Genomic DNA, 23,827 nt, shown 5'->3' with positions numbered 1-23,827 from the left:
TTTGCTGACTGCTTGAGAGTGTATATCATTTTGATCACTTTGTTTATGATTTGAGAGCAGTGTTTGATTTTGAACACAGGTAAAAGTGTTTTGAGGCGAATGTTTCATTTTGCGAGAGGAGTCAGAGGTTATGTAAATAGTGCTTGAAGATTAGGTTTTGTGTTTAATGTTTTCAGGAAATGGAGCAAAGTTTCAGAAATTGTGTTTTAGCAAATGAGAAAAACTTTAAATGTGCAACCAGAGGGAAAGAAATTCTAGGTCACCTGTACTCCACACACAGAGAAGCGTACAAAGCTCTCCCTCGCCCTCCATTTGGTAAATCCAACCACAACTCTATCCTCCGGATTCCTGCTATAAAAAAATTGTCAGATGAAGCAGTTGCTAAACTACAGGACTGTTTTTCTATCCCAGAATGGAACATGTTCCGGGATTCTTCCGATGAACAGTTAACCAAATGGTTACCTGGACTATTTGCATTGTGTGCCTGTTTGTCATATATGCATAGTCACTTTAACTATACCTTCATGTACATACTACCTCAATTGGCCCGACCAACCAGTGCTCCCGCACATTGGCTAACTGGGCTATCTGCATTGTGTCCCACAACCCGCCAACCCCTCTTTTTACGCTTCTGCTACTCTCTGTTCATCATATATGCAGTCACTTTAACGATACCTACATGTACATACTATCTCAATAAGCCTGACTAACAGGTGTCTGTATAAAGCCTTGCTACTCTTTTTACAAATGTATTTTACTGTTGTTTTATTTCTTTACTTACACACACACACACACACACACACACACACACACATCCTGCCGCCAATGGTCTGTTTAACTGATAGAGCTCATTATTCAACTCTGGCAGCGTCATTCGCGCGACTGAAGACCCACTGCAATGCTGGCCAGTAGCACTGCTTAAATAAAGACCAGCACTGTCACCACACTAACCACTACTGTTGCTACCACCAGTGGTGTGTATTCATGGATGCCAAGGGAACCTTCCCCAAGAAAAAAATTTACATTTATTTTTAGTCTCTCCGTGTTTCATAATTTTCCTTCAATTCACAAGGGGCTGAATGTATCTCACAGGAGAAAGCACCCTAGCGAGCGAAACAGCGCCCCTCTGTCTCGGTATGTGTAGCCCATCTATCTGATGCTGTCTGGTCAGAAAGAGTATGACATCATTGCCATTCATAGCATTGAATGCAAGGGAAGCCAGCGAGCATTTCGCCTACCTTGATAAAAAAATAGTGTAAAATAATAGCCAATCAGCATTGAGCTAAACCGAGCGATCTCAACTGTGAAAGGTCCTGGCGCACCAAAAAAAAGTGTCACATCAAAAGCAAAATGTTATTGAGAAAAACTTGAATTGTTGCATCTCGTTGTGTCCTTGTCCTCCGGGGGCTAGATAGGTAGCTAAAATTGCCCATGAATGGAAGTTAGACTAGCGAGCAAGCATTTTAGCCAGGTAGCCTAAGACAACAGGTGTGTACTGTTCGACAGAGTAATAGATCGTTTCAGCAACATAAAAGAGAGGAGGATGCCTTGGGAGCAGCTAATGGGGACCCATAATAAATACCAATACAAATATCCTCTTATTGTTTCTGCCTTATGCCTATATAGCACGGTGTCAATGCATATGAACTATCAGGTTATAAAGCAAACAACGAAATTATCACAACACAGGTTGTAATATGGCATTTTCTTCTGGCTTGGCTTCCCCAGTGATTTTACCCACGCACCGCTACTGGCTACCACTGTATTACGCTAATAGGTAGAACGTTAAAGGGTTAATATAGGATTCTTTAGCTGGTGGAAATGTATGTAAAATGTTTCCTTTTCTGTGATCACTCAATATGAAATGTCATGTGTTTAATTAGGATCTGCTGTTTACCATCCTAAGGTGGTGGCACTTAATTTGATTGCTCCCAATTTCACAGATAGTACTAATACTGCCATAAGCACTGCTACTGTTAGCATAGTTAAAGCAGCGTTACTACTGTCAGCATGGATGAAGCAGCGTTACTACTGTCAGCATGGTTAAAGCAGTGTTACTACTGTCAGCATGGATGAAGCAGCTTTACTACTGTCAGCATGGTTAAAGGAGTGCTACTACTGTCAGCATGGTTAAAGCAGTGTTACTACTGTCAGCATGGTTAAAACAGTATTACTACTGTCAGCATGGATGAAGCAGCGTTACTACTGTCAGCATGGTTAAAACAGTATTACTACTGTCAGCATGGTTAAAACAGTATTACTACTGTCAGCATGGTTAAAGCAGTGTTACTACTGTCAGCATGGATGAAGCAGCGTTACTACTGTCAGCATTGTTAAAGCAGCGTTACTACTGTCAGCATGGTTAAAGCAGTGTTACTACTGTCAGCATGGTTAAAACAGTATTACTACTGTCAGCATGGATGAAGCAGCGTTACTACTGTCAGCATGGTTAAAACAGTATTACTACTGTCAGCATGGTTAAAGCAGCGTTACTCCTGTCAGCATGGTTAAAGCAGCGTTACTACTGTCAGCATGGATGAAGCAGCGTTACTACTGTCAGCATGGTTAAAGGAGTGCTACTACTGTCAGAATGGTTAAAGCAGTGCTACTACTGTCAGCATTGTTAAAGCAGCTTTACTACTGTCAGCATGGTTAAAGCAGCGTTACTACTGTCAGCATAGTGAAAGCAGCGTAACTACTGTCAGCATGGTTAAAGCAGTCCTACTACTGTCAGCATGGTTAAAGCAGCGTTACTACTGTCAGCATGGTTAAAGCAGCATTACTACTGTCAGCATAGTTAAAGCAGCGTTACTACTGTCAGCATGGTTAAAGCAGTGCTACTACTGTCAGCATGGTTAAAGCAGCGTTACTACTGTCAGCATGGTTAAAGCAGCGTTACTACGGTCAGCATGGTTAAAGCATTGCTACTACTGTCATCGTGGTTAAAGTAGCGTTACTATTGTCAGCATGGTTAAAGCAGCGTTACTCCTGTCAGCATGGTTAAAGCAGCGTTACTACTGTCAGCATGGTTAAAGCAGCGTTACTCCTGTCAGCATGGTTAAAGCAGCGTTACTCCTGCCAGCATGGTTAAAGCAGTGTTACTACTGTCAGCATGGATGAAGCAGCTTTACTACTGTCAGCATGGTTAAAGCAGTGCTACTACTGTCAGCATGGTTAAAGCAGTGCTACTACTGTCAGCATGGTTAAAGCAGCGTTACTCCTGTCAGCATGGTTAAAGCAGCGTTACTCCTGTCAGCATGGTTGAAGCAGCGTTACTCCTGTCAGCATGGTTAAAGCAGTGCTACTACTGTCAGCATGGTTAAAGCAGCGTTACTACTGTCAGCATGGTTAAAGCAGCGTTACTACTGTCAGCATGGTTAAAGCAGCGTTACTCCTGTCAGCATCGTTGAAGCAGCGTTACTCCTGTCAGCATGGTTAAAGCAGCGTTACTCCTGTCAGCATGGTTAAAGCAGCGTTACTCCTGTCAGCATGGTTAAAGCAGCGTTACTACTGTCAGCATGGTTAAAGCAGCGTCACTACTGTCAGCATAGTTAAAGCAGCGTTACTACTGTCAGCATGGTTAAAGCAGTGCTACTACTGTCAGCATGGTTAAAGCAGCGTTACTACTGTCAGCATGGTTGAAGCGGCGTTACTCCTGTCAGCATGGTTAAAGCAGCGTTACTCCTGTCAGCATGGTTGAAGCAGCGTTACTCCTGTCAGCATGGTTAAAGCAGTGCTACTACTGTCAGCATGGTTAAAGCAGCGTTACTACTGTCTACATGGTTAAAGCAGAGTTACTACTGTCAGCATGGTTAAAGCAGCGTTACTCCTGTCAGCATGGTTAAAGCAGCGTTACCCCTGTCAGCATGGTTAAAGCAGCGTTACTCCTGTCAGCATGGTTAAAGCAGCGTTACTCCTGTCAGCATGGTTAAAGCAGTGCTACTACTGTCAGCATGGTTAAAGCAGCGTTACTCCTGTCAGCATGGTTGACGCAGCGTTACTCCTGTCAGCATGGTTAAAGCAGTGCTACTACTGTCAGCATGGTTAAAGCAGCGTTACTACTGTCAGCATGGTTAAAGCAGCGTTACTACTGTCAGCATGGTTAAAGCAGTGTTACTACTGTCAGCATGGTTAAAGCAGTGCTACTACTGTCAGCATTGTTAAAGCAGTGCTACTACTGTCAGCATGGTTAAAGCAGCGTTACTACTGTCAGCATAGTTAAAGCAGCGTTACCACTGTCAGCATGGATGAAGCAGCGTTACTACTGTCAGCATGGTTAAAGCAGCGTTACTACTGTCATCATGGTTAAAGCAGTGCTACTACTGTCAGCATGGTTAAAGCAGCGTTACTACTGTCAGCATGGTTAAAGCAGTGCTACTACTGTCAGCATGGTTAAAGCAGCGTTACTCCTGTCAGCATGGTTAAAGCAGCGTTACTCCTGTCAGCATGGTTGAAGCAGCGTTACTCCTGTCAGCATGGTTAAAGCAGTGCTACTACTGTCAGCATGGTTAAAGCAGCGTTACTACTGTCAGCATGGTTAAAGCAGCGTTACTACTGTCAGCATGGTTAAAGCAGCGTTACTCCTGTCAGCATCGTTGAAGCAGCGTTACTCCTGTCAGCATGGTTAAAGCAGCGTTACTCCTGTCAGCATGGTTAAAGCAGCGTTACTCCTGTCAGCATGGTTAAAGCAGCGTTACTACTGTCAGCATGGTTAAAGCAGCGTCACTACTGTCAGCATAGTTAAAGCAGCGTTACTACTGTCAGCATGGTTAAAGCAGTGCTACTACTGTCAGCATGGTTAAAGCAGCGTTACTACTGTCAGCATGGTTGAAGCAGCGTTAGTCCTGTCAGCATGGTTAAAGCAGCGTTACTCCTGTCAGCATGGTTGAAGCAGCGTTACTCCTGTCAGCATGGTTAAAGCAGCGTTACTACTGTCAGCATGGTTAAAGCAGCGTCACTACTGTCAGCATAGTTAAAGCAGCGTTACTACTGTCAGCATGGTTAAAGCAGTGCTACAACTGTCAGCATGGTTAAAGCAGTGTTACTACTGTCAGCATGGTTGAAGCAGCGTTACTCCTGTCAGCATGGTTAAAGCAGCGTTACTACTGTCAGCATGGTTAAAGCAGTGCTACTACTGTCAGCATGGTTAAAGCAGTGTTACTACTGTCAGCATAGTTAAAGCAGTGCTACTACTGTCATCATGTTAAAGTAGCGTTACTATTGTCAGCATGGTTAAAGCAGCGTTACTCCTGTCAGCATGGTTAAAGCAGCGTTACTCCTATCAGCATGGTTAAAGCAGCGTTACTACTGTTAGCATAGTTAAAGCAGCGTTACTCCTGTCAGCATGGTTAAAGCAGCTTTACTCCTGTCAGCATGGTTAAAGCAGCGTTACTCCTGTCAGCATGGTTAAAGCAGCGTTACTCCTGTCAGCATGGTTAAAGCAGTGCTACTACTGTCAGCATGGTTAAAGCAGCGTTACTACTGTCAGCATGGTTGAAGCAGCGTTACTACTGTCAGCATGGTTAAAGCAGTGCTACTACTGTCAGCATGGTTAAAGCAGCGTTACTACTGTCAGCATGGTTAAAGCAGCGTTACTACTGTCAGCATGGTTAAAGCAGCGTTACTCCTGTCAGCATGGTTAAAGCAGCGTTACTCCTGTCAGCATGGTTAAAGCAGCGTTACTACTGTCAGCATGGTTAAAGCAGCGTCACTACTGTCAGCATAGTTAAAGCAGCGCTACTACTGTCAGCATGGTTAAAGCAGTGCTACTACTGTCAGCATGGTTAAAGCAGCGTTACTACTGTCAGCATGGTTGAAGCAGCGTTACTCCTGTCAGCATGGTTAAAGCAGCGTTACTCCTGTCAGCATGGTTGAAGCAGCGTTACTCCTGTCAGCATGGTTAAAGCAGTGCTACTACTGTCAGCATGGTTAAAGCAGCGTTACTACTGTCTACATGGTTAAAGCAGAGTTACTACTGTCAGCATGGTTAAAGCAGCGTTACTCCTGTCAGCATGGTTAAAGCAGCGTTACCCCTGTCAGCATGGTTAAAGCAGCGTTACTCCTGTCAGCATGGTTAAAGCAGCGTTACTCCTGTCAGCATGGTTAAAGCAGTGCTACTACTGTCAGCATGGTTAAAGCAGCGTTACTCCTGTCAGCATGGTTGACGCAGCGTTACTCCTGTCAGCATGGTTAAAGCAGTGCTACTACTGTCAGCATGGTTAAAGCAGCGTTACTACTGTCAGCATGGTTAAAGCAGCGTTACTACTGTCAGCATGGTTAAAGCAGTGTTACTACTGTCAGCATGGTTAAAGCAGTGCTACTCCTGTCAGCATGGTTAAAGCAGTGCTACTACTGTCAGCATGGTTAAAGCAGCGTTACTACTGTCAGCATGGTTAAAGCAGAGTTACTACTGTCAGCATGGTTAAAGCAGTGTTACTCCTGTCAGCATGGTTAAAGCAGCGTTACCCCTGTCAGCATGGTTAAAGCAGCGTTACTCCTGTCAGCATGGTTAAAGCAGCGTAAGTCCTGTCAGCATGGTTAAAGCAGTGCTACTACTGTCAGCATGGTTAAAGCAGCGTTACTACTGTCAGCATGGTTAAAGCAGTGCTACTACTGTCAGCATGGTTAAAGCAGTGCTACTACTGTCAGCATGGTTAAAGCAGTGCTACTACTGTCAGCATGGTTAAAGCAGTGCTACTACTGTCAGCATGGTTAAAGCAATGCTACTACTGTCAGCATGGTTAAAGCAGCGTTACTACTGTCAGCATGGTTAAAGCAGAGTTACTACTGTCAGCATGGTTAAAGCAGTGTTACTCCTGTCAGCATGGTTAAAGCAGCGTTACCCCTGTCAGCATGGTTAAAGCAGCGTTACTCCTGTCAGCATGGTTAAAGCAGCGTAAGTCCTGTCAGCATGGTTAAAGCAGTGCTACTACTGTCAGCATGGTTAAAGCAGCGTTACTACTGTCAGCATGGTTAAAGCAGTGCTACTACTGTCAGCATGGTTAAAGCAGTGCTACTACTGTCAGCATGGTTAAAGCAGTGCTACTACTGTCAGCATGGTTAAAGCAGTGCTACTACTGTCAGCATGGTTAAAGCAGCGTTACTACTGTCAGCATGGTTAAAGCAGCGTTACTACTGTCAGCATGGTTAAAGCAGTGTTACTACTGTCAGCATGGTTAAAGCAGTGCTACTACTGTCAGCATGGTTAAAGCAGTGCTACTACTGTCAGCATGGTTAAAGCAGTGCTACTACTGCTGGTCCTGTGGAACATATTGAAGCCATCAAGACATAAAGTAAAGCTGCTTTGTGGAGTGTATTGTACTTCAACTCTCTACAGCTTTTCATGCTTTGGCGGAGAGTGAATGTGCAATGACTGGGGTCAGGAGATTGTCCTGATCATGAAAAACGAAGGGCCTGAGTAGTGTTGCAAAATTCCTGGAACTTTCAATAAATGTCCCGGTTTTCCAGAAATCCTGGTTGAAGGATTACGGATTTTCTGCTTATTCCTTCCTGATTCCGTCTTTCTGGGAATCTTTTAACCCGGGATTTCAGAAAAAAATGCCAATTTATTGAAAGTTCCAGGAATTTTGCAATCCTAGCCCCAAGTCATGCTACTGCAGAGTTATTCCTGGTAAGGTCAAAACGCCTAGCTCTAAATTATGACATAGTGCCCTCTGACCTCTCTGCATGGCGATGACGGTGATGTTGTGCCACTGCTCGCGCTCACGGTCCAGCTCCATTACCGTGGTGATGAGGCCGCTGTCTGCAGTGATACGAAACAGAGCCTCCTGGTCCGACTGGGGATCAATAGAGAATCTGGGAGAGATGGAGAACGGGAGGAGGGAGAGAAAGAGGAGGGTGGGGGAGGGATAGGGTAAGAAGAGGCGGCGGGGGAGAGGGAGAGAGAGAGAGGGACAGAGGGGACAGTGAGACCAAGATAGATAAAGAAAGATAAGCATGAGAGGATATAAATGGCCAGGGAATTAATATCACAGATTATCGTAGTCGATATGAGCTCACTTGAAGTAGAGCTGATTTATCTAAATATCTCAATGAACGTTGTAACTACCGTTCCACCACACATTGCCCTTTTCCTCCTTTGTATAGCTGTGTGAAAACAGGGCCAGCACTCACTAGATCATTTTTTCTTAAGAGAACATATAATGATAATTTTGCCTTGATCCTTTCTTAGTGTGTGAGTGTGTGTGTGTGTGTGTGTGTGTGTGTGTGTGTGTGTGTGTGTGTGTGTAAGAGAGAAAGAGAGAGAGAGAGAGAGAGAGAGAGAGAGAGAGAGTTTATGATCCAGTCCAGCACCTGATGTTGTTGGTGAGTCCAGTATCAGGGTCCACAGCACTAACCCTTCCCACAGTGCAAGCGGGAGGGCAGTTCTCGGACACGTCCATCCGGTAGTGCGTCCGGGAGAAACGAGGCGGCTCGTCAGCGTCCAGCACAGCCACCCTGATGGAGGCGCGGTCCTTAAAGGGCCCACGGCGCAGGAACCGAGAGTCCACCATAGGGTTCAACACCTCCACGGAGAAGGAGTAGGAGCTACGACTCTCATAGTCTACAGCCTGCAGGGAGAGAGAGAGGTGTTACAGTAGGTGTCTATATGCTGGTTCTGTAGGGGAACATTACCAAGTGGTATTGTATCATGCTTTCTCTTTACAACACCGGTAGTTAATGTATTCACGTTCTCGTGTGTGGTCGTGGGTATGGCGTAGAAACATATGCATTTCCATACAAATGCAATAAGCTCACCTTAACAGTGAACATTTCACGAGGTTCTATTTAATTCAGTGGTAGAAACATAAACAATGATCTATTGATCTGGTTAACTATTACATTCACGATACAGTACGTAGTCAGCAGGAAGCTGTGAGGGTTTCATGCTATAGCTCCAGTCTGGTCTGAGTCTGGCGTCTACTGAGAAGTTATGAACACTAAGTGCTAGCTGAGGTGTGTCGGTCTATCTGTCGGTCGATCTGTCTGCCTCTCTATCTATCTGTCTGCCTGGCTTTCCATCTGTCTGCCTGGCTCTCCATCTGTCTGACTGGCTCTCCATCTGTCTGCCTGGCTCTCCATCTGTCTGCCTGGCTCTCCATCTGTCTGCCTGGCTCTCCATCTGTCTGCCTGGCTCTCCATCTGTCTGCCTGGCTCTCCATCTGTCTGCAAGGCTCTAACTCTCTCCCTTACCTCTCTCTCTCTCCCTTACCTCTCTCTCTCTCCCTTACCTCTCTCTCTCTCTCTCTCTCTCTCTCTCTCTCTCTCTCTCTCTCGCTCTGGTGTCTGTCTGCCTGTCTCCTGGTTGTGGTTTCTCTCCACAGCAGGGTTCTTCTAGTCTGAAGGAATGAGTCTGTCTCTGATCAAATCAGGACAGATGATTGCTAGCGAGGGCAAAGCCCTGCCTTGATTACATACTGGAGAGCAACACGGCTGGGTCTGGTTCCAAACAGCTTTCTGAGGTTTTTCTACATGACATGGGCTTCCTGAGCCGAATATTGGATGAAGGCAGTATGATTGGCAGAAAGATGCAGGCTGGAGTGGGGATAAATAGACTGGTTAGGTATGAGCAATATTTAAAGCAAAAACTAACTTTGAAGGTCCCTCATGGAGGAAATATTGATATTTTTTTCTCCTATTTATGACCCCCCCCCCCCCCCCCCCCCCCCATACACACACACCTTTTCATTTTCTCACAGTTGTAAAGAACTGTATTATCTTAGAATAAATCTGTAATTGTAACAGGGGATAGACTGCAAAAAAATATGTAGTGAGAAAAGGACAATTGAAGGGCACAGATATTGAAATATAGGCAATAACGGAACATTTCTATGTAGGGAAAAAGGAAATGTCAGAGAGAGAAAGAGGGAGGCAGGAAGGGAGAGGGAGCGAGGGGGGGAGGAGGTCTATAACAGGATCCCATTAGGGGGAAAGAGAGACAATCTGTCTGAGGAGGAGAGATGTCACTTATACTGTGAGCACACACTCATCACCCCCTCCCTTCCTCTAGCCAGTACTCCATCACCCACTACCTCTCTCTCTCTCTCTCGCTCTCTCTCTCCCTCCCTCCCTCTCACAGGCACTCGATCAACTTCTCCACTCCCCACCTAGTGTTCAGAGGTCCATCTCTGACACCCAGAATAAACATTCATCTCTCTCCCTCGCTCACGCTTACAGAAAGCACTTATCACCACCTCCCTTTTTCTCTCTCTCTCTCTCTGCTGCTCTCTCTCTGTCTCTCTACTGCTCTCTCTCTCTCTGTCTCTCTGCTGCTCTCTCTCTCCATCTTTCTCTGCTGCTCTCTCTCTCCGTCTCTCTCTGCTGTTCTCTCTCTCTCTGTATCTCTGCTGCTCTCTCTCTCTCTCTCTCTCTCTCTCTCTGTCTCTCTCGCTCTCTCTCTGCTGATCTCTCTCTCTCTCTCTGTCTCTGCTGCTCTCTCTGCTCTCTCTCTCTCTTTCTCTCTCTCTCTCTCTCTCTCTCTCTGCTCTCTCTCTCTCTGCTGGTCTCTCTCTCTGTCTTTCTGCTGGTCTCTCTCTCTGTCTCTCTGCTACTCTCTCTCTCCATCTCTCAGTACAACCGTCTCTTGTCTTGCCCTACACTCACTCTTTTTTTGAAATTCAAATGATTTATCTGTAACAATTGCCTTTTGCTTCAGTCTAAGTATGAAATTAATTAACTAAACAGTATGGTACAGTAGTCAAATGGTCATAATTAACTCATCATGCATCAAATATGGTTCATGTGCATGTGTGTGGGTGTGTGTGTTCATGTCCACTGTGATCAGTGAAGCTTTCAATGATCTAAATCGGACTCCTTTGCAGCCATTGTATATGTTCACCCTGCAAATGAAAAATGATCTCTTCAACTGCATGATGTTGTATAAGAGCCTTTTCTATCCTGCTGACCTAGCCTTTGTGAGGTCCTACTCGATTATCTACATTTTATATCAAAATAATGTCTTCGTCTGACTACTAATTTAAGATGACAGACTTAGCTCTGAGCAATTTTGCAGACAGACATGCAGCTGCAGTACTGTTGGAACAGAGTATCTCCTAAATCTCTCCACCACTTTGTTCTCTCTCTACGTCGATTCTGTCACTCGTGTCATTTCAGCTTTTATATCTTTCATCACATTCCCAGTGGATCAGAAGTTTACATACACTCAATTAGTATTTGGTAGCATTGCCTTTAAATGGTTTAACTTGGGTCAAACATTTTGGGTAGCCTTCCACAAGTTTCCCGCAATAAGTTGGGTGAATTTTGGCCCATTCCTTCTGACAGAGCTGGTGTAACTGAGTCAGGTTTGTAGGCCTCCTTGCTCGCACACGCTTTTTCAGTTCTGCCCACAAATTTTCTATGGGATTGAGGTCAGTGCTTTGTGATGGTCACTCCAATACCTTGACCTTGTTGTCCTTTAGCCATTTTTCCACAACTTTGGAAGTATGCTTGGGGTCATTGTCCATTTGGAAAACCCATTTGCAACCAAGCTTTAACTTCCTGACTGATGTCTTGAGATGTTGCTTCAATATATTCAAATAATTACCGTATGATGTCATCTATTTTGTGAAGTGCACCAGTCCCTCCTGCAGCAAAGCACCCCCACAACATGATGTTGCCCCCATGCTTCAAGGTTGGGATAGTGTTCTTCGGCTTGCAAGCCTCCCCCTTTTTCCTCCAAACACATCGATGGTCAATATGGCCAAACAGTTCTATTTTTGTTTCATCAGACCAGAGGACATTTTTTGAAAAGGTATGATCTTTGTCCCCATGTGCAGTTTCAAACTGTAGTCTGGCTTTTTTATGGCTTCTACCTTGCTGAGCAGCCTTTCAGGTTATGTCGATATAGGACTCGTTTTACTGTGGATATAGATACTTTTGTACCTGTTTCCTCCAGCATCTTCACAAGGTCCTTTTCTGTTGTTTTGGGATTGATTTGCACTTTTCACACCAAAGTAAGTTCATCTCTAGGAGACACAACGAGTCTCCTTCCTGAGCGATATGACGGCTGCGTGGTCCCATGGTGTTTATACTTGCGTACTATTGTTTGTACAGATGAACATGGTACCTTCAGGCGTTTGGAAATTGCTCCCAAGGATGAACCAGACTTGTGGAGGGCTACAGTTTTTTTCTGAGGTCTTGGCTGATATCTCTTGATTTTCCCATGTTGTCAAGCAAAGATGCAGTGAGTTTGAAGGTAGGCCTTGAAATACATCCACAGGTACACCTCCAATTGACTCAAATTATGTCAATTAGCCTATCAGAAGCTTCTAAAGCCATGACCTAATTTTATGGAATTTTATAAGCTGTTTAAAGGCACAATCAACTTAGTATATGTAAACTTCTGACGCACTGGAATTGTGATACAGTGAATTATAAGTAAAATAATCTTTCTGTAAACAATTGTTGGAAAAATGACTTGTGTCATGCACTATTTAAAACTATAGTTTGTTAACAAGAAATTTGTGGAGTAGTTGACTTCAACTGTATTTCTTTAACTCTCTCTCCCTCTTCTACTCATTATCCCTCCCTCCCTCCCTCCCTCCCTCCCTCCCTCCCTCCCTCCCTCCCTCCCTCCCTCCCTCCCTCCCTCCCTCCCTCCCTCCCTCCCTCCCTCCCTCCCTCCCTCCCTCCCTCCCTCCCTCCCTCCCTCCCTCCTCTATTCTACCTTTCCCTCTTTTCCTTTCTATCCTATGTCCCATTATCTCTCTTCCTCGCTCTCCCTCTCTCTGAGGAGATTAGCACCATCTCTCTTCTCTGTGAGAAAACAACACAGATAATCCTCAGAGTGCTGCTAGCGGTGACCGTGGATTAGCCAGCCATTTAAAGTGAGAGCATATGGAAATAACGTCTAACCAATGGAATCAAAGTGTCCCCAGGTGGAATCACAGACACACTAGTAGCAGGCTTACACAACTCATACTCCCAAATGGGAGAATGGGGATATTGGGAGAAGATGTGTTAATGATCGTTCTATACGATGTAGTACACTGTATATTTCCTATTCAACTCCAAATGTTGCTCAGGATCAGCGTGAGTTATAGGCTTGTGTAGCATGCAGCTGTGTAGGCAGCACACTCTGGGATAGAGCCAGCTAGCCGCTTCCCTTAGGCACATGTTAAAGGCTTGGATAGGTATACACAATATGGTAATAGCTCCACCCTGCCCGGTAACAGACTAGGTTACACATTCCTAAAACTGCCTAGGGGGATAAGGGCTCTAAAGGTCAGTTTGTGATTTATGCTGAGGCTTCCTTCAGTCTTTTTCTCTCTGACCACACACTATCACGTGTAAGTACAGGGTGTAAATGAACTCTTTTTGATTACAGCTGTTATAGTTACCACTGGGAGGCAGCAATGCAGAGTAGTAACAAGAGATGACTTGATGTTTAGGATGATGTTTGATGTTTACGGTGAAGAAACCCATACTGTAAACCTTAGATCAGTGTTTATTGCGGTCAATTTGCAGTCTATAAACTATTTGTAATTATGTTCCAGCCCCCAGGCAGACCATCCGCTCAAGAAAAACAATCGGCCAGCGGTTGAATCTAGTTGATGATCCCTGGCTTATATTAACCAGAAAGGGAAGAGGCAGGAATAAAGTGATAAGCAGACCGCTAAGCAGACCGCTAAGCAGACTGCTAAGCAGACCGGCTGCCTTTCCGCTTTTGGAACAATGTGACGTTGTTAACACATCCTCATTTTGCTACACAGTGCATTCAGAAAGTATTCATACCCCTTGACTTATTCCACATTTTGTTGTGTTACAGCCTGAACAAAGTTATGGAGAAGTACAGATCAGGGTTGGGTTATAAACAAATGTCCAAAACTTTGAACATCCCAGCTGGGGTTTAAGGAAGAGTGTCCAGAAAAAAATAAGCAAACATGTTTGGTGTTCACCAAAAGGCATGTGGGAGACTCCCCAAACATATGAAAGAAGGTACTCTGGTCAGATGAGACTAAAATTGAGCTTTTCGGCCATCAAGGAAAACACTATGTCTGGCGCAAACCCAGCACCTCTCATCACCCCGAGAACACTATCCCCACAGTGAAGCATGGTGGTGGCAGCATCATGCTGGGGGGGGGGGGTGTTTTTCATTCAGCAGGGACTGGGAAACTGGTCAGAATTGAAGGAATGATGGATGGTGCTAAATACAGGGAAATTCTTGAGGGAAACCTGTTTCAGTCTTTGAGACTGGGACGGAGGTTCACCTTCCAACAGGACAATGACCCTAAGCATACTGCTAAAGCAACACTCGAGTGGTTTAAGGGGAAACATTTAAATGTCTTGGAATGGCCTAGTCAAAGCCCAGACCTCAAAGCAATTGAGAATCTGTGTTATTAAAGATTGCTGTACACCAGCGGAACCCATCCAACTTGAAGGAGCTGGAGCAGTTTTGCCTTGAAGAATGGGAAAACATCCCAGTGGCTAGATGTGCCAAGCTTATAGAGACATACCCCAAGAGACTTGCAGCTGTAATTGCTGCAAAAGGTGGCTCTACAAAGTATTGACTTTGGGGGGTGAATAGTTATGCACGTTCAAGTTCAGTTTTTCTGTCTTATTTCTTGTTTGTTTCATAATAAAACATATTTTGCATCTTCAAAGTGGTAGGCATGTTGTGTAAATCAAATGACACAACCCCCCCAAAAAATCCATTTTAATTCCAGGTTGTAAGGCATTGGGGGTGAATACTTTCACAAGCCACTGTAACTACAATGTTGTTGATCCATCCTCAATTTTCTCATATCACAGCCATCAAACTCTGTACGTATTTTAAAAAGTCACCATTTGCCTAATGGTGAAATCCCTGAGTGGGTTCCTTCCTCTCCAGTAACTGAGTTAGGAAGGATGCCTGTATCATTGTAGTGACTGTGTGTATTGATACACCAGCCAAAGGGTAATTAATAACTTCACCATGCTCAAAGGAATATTTAATGGATGTTTTTTTCTTAAAACGTATTTCCACTTTGACATTATGGTGTATTGTGTGTAGACCAGTGACAATATTTTTATACTATATTACTATATTTTTCAGACCCCTTCACTTTTTCCAAATTTTACTACGTTACAGCCGTATTCTAAAATGGATTAAATAGCTCCCCCCCCCCCATCAATCTACACACAATACCCCATAATGACAAAGCGAAAACAGGTTGCATTTTTTGGTGGCGAATGTATTACAAATAAAAAACTAAAATATCACATTTACATAAGTATACAGACTATTTACTTAGTACTTTGTTGAAGCACCTTTGGCAGTGATTACAGCCTCGAGTCTTCTTGGTTATGATGCTAGAAGCATGGCACACCTATATTTGGGGAGTTTGTCCCATTCTTCTCTGCAAATCCTCTCAAGCTCTTTCAGGCTGGATAGGGAGCATCGCTGTACAGCTTTTTTCAGGTCTCTCCAGAGATGTTAGATCGGGTTCAAGTCCGGGCTCTGGCTGGGCCACTCAAGGACAGTCAGAGACTTGTCCCGATGCCACTCCTGCGTTGTCTTGGCGGTGTGCTTAGGGTCAGTGTCCTGTTGGAATGTGAAAGTTCTCCCCCAGTCTGAGGTCCTGAGCGGTCTGGAGCAGGTTGCCATTAGATCTCTCTGTACTTTTCTCTGTTCATCTTTGTCTCAATACTGACTAGTCTCCCAGTCCCTGCCGCTGAAAAACATCCCCGTAGCATGATGCTGCCACCACCATGCTTCACTGTAGGGATGGTATTGGCCAGGTGATGAGCAGTGCCTGGTTTCCTTCAGACATGATGCTTGACATTCAGTCCAAATAGTTCAATCTTGGTTTCATCAGACCAGAGAACCTTGTTTCTCATGGTCTGAGAGTACTTTAGGTGCCTTTCGACAAACTCCAATCAGGTTGTCATGTGCCTTTTACTAAGGAGTGGCTTCCGTCTGGCCACTCTACCATAAAGGCCTGATTGGTGGAGTGCTGCAGACATAGTTGTCCTTCTGGAAGGTTCTCCCATCTCCACAGATTAACTCTGTCATAGTGACCATCAGGTTCTTGGTAACCTCCCTGACCAAGTCCCTTCTCCTCCGATTGCTCAGTTTGGCTGGGCGGCCAGCTCCAGGAAGAGTCTTGGTGGTTCCAAAATTATTCTATTTAAGAATGATGGAGGCCACTCTGTTCTTGGGGAGCTTGAATGCTGCAGAAATGTTTTGGCACCCTTCCCCAGATCTGTGCCTCAACAAAATCCTGTCTTGGCTCTCTACGGACAATTCAGGTCCGTAGAGCTCTCTACGGACAATTCCTCTGACCTCATGGCTTGGTTTATCCTCTGACATGCACTGTCAACTGTGGGACCTTATATAGACAGGTGTGTGCCTTTCCTAATCATGTCCAATCAATTGAATATAACACAGGTGGACTCCAATCAAGTCGTAGAAACATCTCAAGAATGATAAATGGAAACAGGATGCACCTGAGCTCAATTTCGAGTCTCATAGCAAAGGGTCTGATTTCTTATGATAAGGTGTCTTTTATTTGTAATACATTTGCTAACATTTCTAAAAACCTGTTTTTTGACTTTGGAAAATGTTTATTTAAACCATTTTAGAATAAGGCTGTAACGTAACAAAATATGTAAAAAATGAAGGGGTCTGAATACTTTCCGAATGCACTGTGTAGGGCCCTGTTTTCTATTACCATTTCATCTTGCCATAGTAGTAATATCTTTTCCACCATTTCACCTGAACCAGTTGATTGTCTTTAATTGAATGAGTGTGAGGAATGTTTGTATGTCAGCACAGGTTGGTTAATTGTTCATTGTAGGCTCCTCCCACTAACTAAGCTAATGAGCTGCAGATGTTTAAATGTTTATTGGAGACTCCCAGTTTGAGTGCGAGGTGAGCAAGGAAAGACCTGTTTGTTTTAGGTGTCAATCTTTAATCCTTGTTTTAACCTTTTAGAAATTTCAACTCTGACATTTTCTAGCCTATTTTGTATTTATCAAAAATAAATCTCTAATTTTGAGAGAAACTGCTTTTAGTGAAAATCTTTTTATGTGAAAGGCATCGGCTAGCCTTCTCACAGACAACAACTCCCATTATTAGGGTAGACACTAGACCATCTCTATCTCTGGAGTAACTCAGTTCACTTGATGCTTCAAGTACATTAGTGGGATTGTCTTGCTGACCCTGTTGACCTGTACTTTAGACTGATGCAGTGGTCTTATTTAAGCCTTGAGAGATTGGAAACCAAAATGTATTTCTCAATTCCAGCCACATTGTAATGGTTCTGAACACTCACTTTGTCTGTGTTAGGCCTGTGTGTACAGGGACTAGATCTCATCTCAAACCACTGCCCTCAGAAAACCCCATAACGTAAATAAAAAAACTTGACTCCCAGTTTGCTCATATAAGCTGATAAATGGATAGTTGTCTGTGTTCAAATCCCCAGCCACCGTTTAGAGGTTGAATTACAGTGACTTGAGCCCAGGCAATTTAGAGAAATCATCACAACAATGAGTCAGACTGAGACAAAAAACAGCTAGTATCCTACAAAATGGCCCCGGAGAAAAGAGGAGAGGAGAAGGAGGAGTGAGGGGGTGACCGAGGGAGAGAGAGGGATACAAAAAGAGAGACTGATGAGAGAGAGGGGAGATAGACAGCTTTTTGTGGTCCTATGAGACTGTCTGCAAATAAGCAGTGATAAGAGACGGGCAGTCTGTACCCAGACTGACTGCCAGAGTGTTAACGACCCAGCTTCCCCTGCACGTCCCTGGCTAACCCTCCACCACCCTCACCTCACCCCACCTCTCCACCACTGCCCATGGGCCTGTCCCTGTCTCTCTCTGACAGATACATGCACACACACACACACACACACACACACACACACACACACACACACACACACACACACACACACACACACACACACACAGACACACAGACACACAGACACACACGCACTCACTCACTCACTCTCTCTTTCTTCTTCTGCCTTCCTCCCCACCTGCCTCTCTGTCTCCTGTCACATCACACAATGCTGAACCTCAGTCTTTTAGGCGCCACAGTTTGTCCCTTTTTTAAATGAATCACTGTATTCCTTCATACCTGTTTACTCATTCCACCGAGTGTTAACAGGGAGAGCTGCAAGATCAACAGAGTGTATGTGTGTGTTCCTGTGTTGCTGGGTGTGTGTCTGTAAGTTCAATGGTAAAAAGATACTGCCCACAGCTGTGAGAGGAGCAGGGAGGTCAGACTGAGTGGTAGCAGAAAATGTTCCAGTTTAAAATATTTTCCTCTTAAGGGTAAAAAGATCATCTCTTTCCACAAAAAACATTTCCACTGCACACACACACACACACACACACACACACACACACACACACACACACACACACACACACACACACACACACACACACACACACACACACACACACACACACACACACACACACGCACACACACACACACACACACACACACACACACACAGTCTGGCCATGGAGACAGTGAGTGAGTCAGTAAACACACACTTAACACACCCACCCACCCCTACAACACATACCCCAACATACTGCATGGTTTATTTTTGTTGAACAGGGTGTAAATCATGGAGGAAGCATAGCTCTAATTTTATGCTTTGTTTATTTTAATTCTGTATGAGTCGTATCTTTCATGTATTCAATTACCTACGCGTGGATTCCCTGAAAGGCTAAATCGCTTTTAACCTCCTCAAATCTTCTTCCCAGGTACACCTACTTACCTACTGTACAGCCACCTACCCACCTACCTACTGTAAACCTACCTACCCACCTACCTACTACCCACCTACCTATCTACTGTATTGCCACCTACCTACTGTATACCCACCTACCTACTGTATAACTACCTACCTACTGTATACCCACCTACCTACCTACCTACCTACTGTATACCTACCTACCTACCTACCTACCTACCTACCTACCTACCTACCTACCTACTGTATACCTACTTACCTACCCACCTACTGTATACCCACCTACCTACTGTATACCTACCTACCTACTGTATACCTACCTACCTACCTACCTACTGTATAGCCACCTACCCACCTAACTACTGTATACCTACCTACCTACTGTATACCCACCTGCCTACTGTATACCCACCTACCTACTGTATACCTACCTACCTACTGTATAGCCACATATCTACTGTATACCCACCTACCTACTGTATACCTACCTACCTACCTACCTACCTACCTACCTACCTACCTACCTACCTACCTACCTACCTACTGTATACCTACTTACCTACCCACCTACTGTATACCCACATACCCACCTACCTACTGTATACCCACCTACCCACCTATCAACTGTATACCCACCTACCCACCTACCTACTGTATACCCACCTACCTACTGTATACCTACTTACCCACCTACCCACCTACCAACTGTATACCTACTTACCCACCTACCTACTGTATACCCACATACCCACCTACCTACTGCATACCCACCTACCCACCTATCAACTGTATACCCACCTACCTACTGTATACCTACTTACCCACCTACCAACTGTATACCTACTTACCCACCTACCTACTGTATACCCACATACCTACTGTATACCTACTTACCCACTTACCAACTGTATACCTACTTACCCACCTACCTACTGTATACCCACCCACCTACCTACTGTATACCCACCTACCCACCTACCAACTGTATACCCACCTACCCACCTACCTACTGTATACCCACCTACCCACCTACCAACTGTTTACCCACCTACCCACCTACCTACTGTAGACCCACCTACCTGCCTACCTACTGTATACCCACCTACATACTGTATACCCACATACCTACTGTATACCCACCTACATATCTACCATCTGTATACCTACCTACTGTATACACACCTACTCACCTACCTACTGTACACCCACATACCTACTGTATACCTACCTACCCACCTACCTGCTGTAGACCCAACTACGCACCTACCTACCTACCAACCTACCTACCTACTGTATAGCCACATATCTACTGTATACCCACCTACATACTGTATACCCACTGTATACCCACCTACCATCTGTATACCTACCTACTGTATAGCCACCTACCTACTGTATACCTATCTACCTACTGTATAACTACCTACATACAGTATAGCCACCTAACTACTGTATACCTACCTACCTACCTACCTACCTGCCTACTGTATACCCACCTACCCACCTACCAACTGTATACCTACTTACCCACCTACCTACTGTATACCCACCTACCCACCTATCAACTGTATACCCACCTACCCACCTACCTACTGTATACCCACATACCTACTGTATACCCACTTACCCACTTACCAACTGTATACCTACTTACCCACCTACCAACTGTATACCTACTTACCCACCTACCTACTGTATACCCACATACCCACCTACCTACTGTATACCCACTTACTTACTGTATACCCACCTACCTACTGTATACCTACTTACCCACCTACCCACCTACCTACTGTATACCTACTTACCCACCTACCCACCTACCTACTGTATACCCACCTACCCACCTACCTACTGTATACCAACCCACCCACCTACCTACTGTGTACCCACCTACCTACTGTATACCCACCCACCCACCTACCTACTGTATACCCACATACCCACCTACCTACTGTATACCCACTTACCTACTGTGTACCCACCTACCTACTGTATACCCACCCACCCACCTACCTACTGTATACCCACATACCCACCTACCTACTGTATACCCACCTACCCACCTACCTACTGTATACCCACCTACCCACCTATCAACTGTATACCCACCTACCCACCTACCTACTGTATACCCACATACCCACCTACCTACTGAATACCCACCTACCCACCTACCTACTGTATACCCACCTACCCACCTACCAACTGTTTACCCACCTACCCACCTACCTACTGTATACCCACATACCCACCTACCTACTGAATACCCACCTACCCACCTACCTACTGTATACCCACCTACCCACCTACCAACTGTTTACCCACCTACCCACCTATCAACTGTATACCTACCTACCTACCTACTGTATACCCACCTACATACTGTATACCCACATACCTACTGTAGACCCACCTACCCACCTACCTACTGTATACCCATCTACATACTGTATACCCACATACCTACTGTAAACCCACCTACCTATCTACCATCTGTATTCCTACCTACTGTATACCCACCTACCTACTGTATACCCACCTACCCACCTGCCTACTGTAAACCCACCTACCTATCTACCATCTGTATTCCTACCTACTGTATACCCACCTACTCACCTACCTACTATATACCCACCTACCTACTGTAGACCCAACTACGCACCTACCTACCTACCTACCTACCTACCTACCTACCTACCTACCTACCTACTGTATAGCCACATATCTACTGTATACCCACCTACATACTGTATACCCACTGTATACCCACCTACCTATCTACCATCTGTATACCTACCTACTGTATACCTACCTACCCACCTGCCTACTGTAGACCCAACTACCTATCTACCTACCTACCCACCCACCCACCTACCTATCTACCTACCTACCTACCTACCCACCCACCCACCTACCTACCTACCTACCTGCCTACTTACCTACCTGCCTACTTACCTACCTACCTACCTACCTACTTACCTACCTACTTACCTACCTACCTACTTACCTACCTACCTACCTACCTACCTACTTACCTACCTACCTACCTACCTACTTACCTACCTACCTACTTACCTACCTACCTACCTACCTACCTAGCCTCCGCCTTTCACATTGAAAACCTTATATTCCCTGAGCCAATATTGAAGAGCCCAAGAGACAACAGCCCTAAAATCATTTTTGTTCAATCTCTTCTATTTCATGCTATAATAATATTTTGGGGGGAGAAGTGAGATAAAAGCTCCATGTTGGAAGAGTAATTGTAGGTTTTGTTTGGCGTCTGAATCCGAGGGGAGATAGGTGAAGGAGGTGAGAGGAGGTGTTTATTTGTTTTCATGTCATTTCTCCAGTCACTGAGCACACGGTGAATTGATCACTTCTATCTCTCTCTGCAGGATGCTGCTTAGACGTTCTCTCTATGTTGTTTTCTCTCTCCCTCTCCAACTCTCTGCAGGATGCTGCTTAGACGTTCTCTCTATGTTGTTTTCTCTCTCCCTCTCCAACTCTCTGCAGGATGCTGCTTAGACGTTTTCTCTGTTGTTTTCTCTCTCCCTCTCCAACTCTCTGCAGGATGCTGCTTAGACGTTCTCTCTATGTTGTTTTCTCTCTCTCTCTCCAACTCTCTGCAGGATGCTGCTTAGACGTTCTCTCTAGGTTGTTTTCTCTCTCCCTCTCCAACTCGCTGCAGGATGCTGCTTAGACGTTCTCTCTATGTTGTTTTCTCTATCCCTCTCCAACTCTCTGCAGGATGCTGCTTAGACGTTCTCTCTATGTTGTTTTCTCTATCCCTCTCCAACTCTCTGCAGGATGCTGCTTAGACTTTCTCTCTATGTTGTTTTCTCTATCCCTCTCCAACTCTCTGCAGGATGCTGCTTAGACGTTCTCTCTATGTTGTTTTCTCTCTCCCTCTCCAACTCTCTGCAGGATGCTGCTTAGACGTTCTCTCTAGGTTGTTTTCTCTCTCCCTCTCCAACTCTCTGCAGGATGCTGCTTAGACGTTCTCTCTATGTTGTTTTCTCTATCCCTCTCCAACTCTCTGCAGGATGCTGCTTAGACGTTCTCTCTATGTTGTTTTCTCTCTCCCTCTCCAACTCTCTGCAGCTCAAACAAACCTCTTTTTCAGCCTGCCTGTCTTCTGTTGGATGTCTTGTTCTGCCTCATTGTCTCTCTCTTTCACTCACTCTCTCTCACTCTCTCTCTTCCTGGTGTTTTTGTTATGGCTGCCTCGCTAATTTCACTCTCCCTTACTCTCTTTTCCTCCCTGCTTCCACTCTCTCCGTACCCCTGCCTCCACCCCCCTCCTATCCACACCCAGTCCCTCACCTCTCTCTGTTTCCCCTTCCCTCTCCCAACTCTCACTCTCCCTCTCTTCCCCCTCCCTATACTCTTTCTCTCTAACTCATCCCAGGACCTGGTAATCCCTTCCAACTCACCTCACAACCCCTGGGGGGGGGGGGTGTCACAGTGACAAACACACACACACACACACACACACACTACACACACTACACACACTACACACACTACACACACTACACACACAGACAGGTTAAACTACTCAAAGACACAAAAACACAAATCCACACACTCACTCAGCATTCACACTGGATGACCACCAGAGGTGAATCAGATTCCCTCTTATCTCAGATCTAAGTGGCAGGCTATATTAAAGAGCAGTGTATATTTTTAACACTCACACACTGTCTGTGCCTTTTGAAAGGCTAATTCAGCTTCAAATAGCATATTTCATGTCTGAGACAGACTAGAGGTCTTTGGTTTGCTGCTATTGATGTCAGTCAACATCACACATGAGAGGCCTACTCACAGGTGTGAGACACGCACACGTAACACACACACGTAACACGCAACGCACACATGTAACATGCAACACACACACACCGAGTGTCATCTCTCATCACCAACCACACTTCATTATTGGAGTTGCTTGTGTGATAACCCAGAGTGACAGTCAGTTCTAGTGGGAATCATCTAGAATCAGACAGCATCAACGGAAATGAGCTGATTCAATAAGCACACACACAGATATGGCCATCTGACTCACAGAGAAAACGCTAGATATATATCTATCCAGCATAGCAGTGACTGCACAGCTTCTCTGGAGCGTTTTG

General features: G+C 45.0%; 1 protein-coding gene across 1 annotated transcript in view; it reads right to left on the bottom strand.

Annotated features, from left to right (window-relative positions):
- Positions 1 to 23,827, bottom strand: part of LOC110530987 (uncharacterized) — a 201,203-nt gene that overhangs the window by 11,857 nt on the left and 165,519 nt on the right. The window contains exons 7-8 of the mRNA XM_036986260.2: positions 8,314 to 8,570; positions 7,679 to 7,815 (exon numbers count right to left, since the gene is read on the bottom strand). Coding sequence (XP_036842155.2) covers positions 7,679 to 7,815; positions 8,314 to 8,570 — 394 coding nt within the window. The remainder of the gene's footprint in view (positions 1 to 7,678; positions 7,816 to 8,313; positions 8,571 to 23,827) is intronic.

Source organism: Oncorhynchus mykiss, chromosome 8, assembly GCF_057628025.1.
Source record: "Oncorhynchus mykiss isolate SJ-2025 chromosome 8, ASM5762802v1, whole genome shotgun sequence".
NCBI lineage: Eukaryota > Metazoa > Chordata > Actinopteri > Salmoniformes > Salmonidae > Oncorhynchus > Oncorhynchus mykiss.
This window is presented reverse-complemented; position numbering and strand designations above follow the sequence as displayed.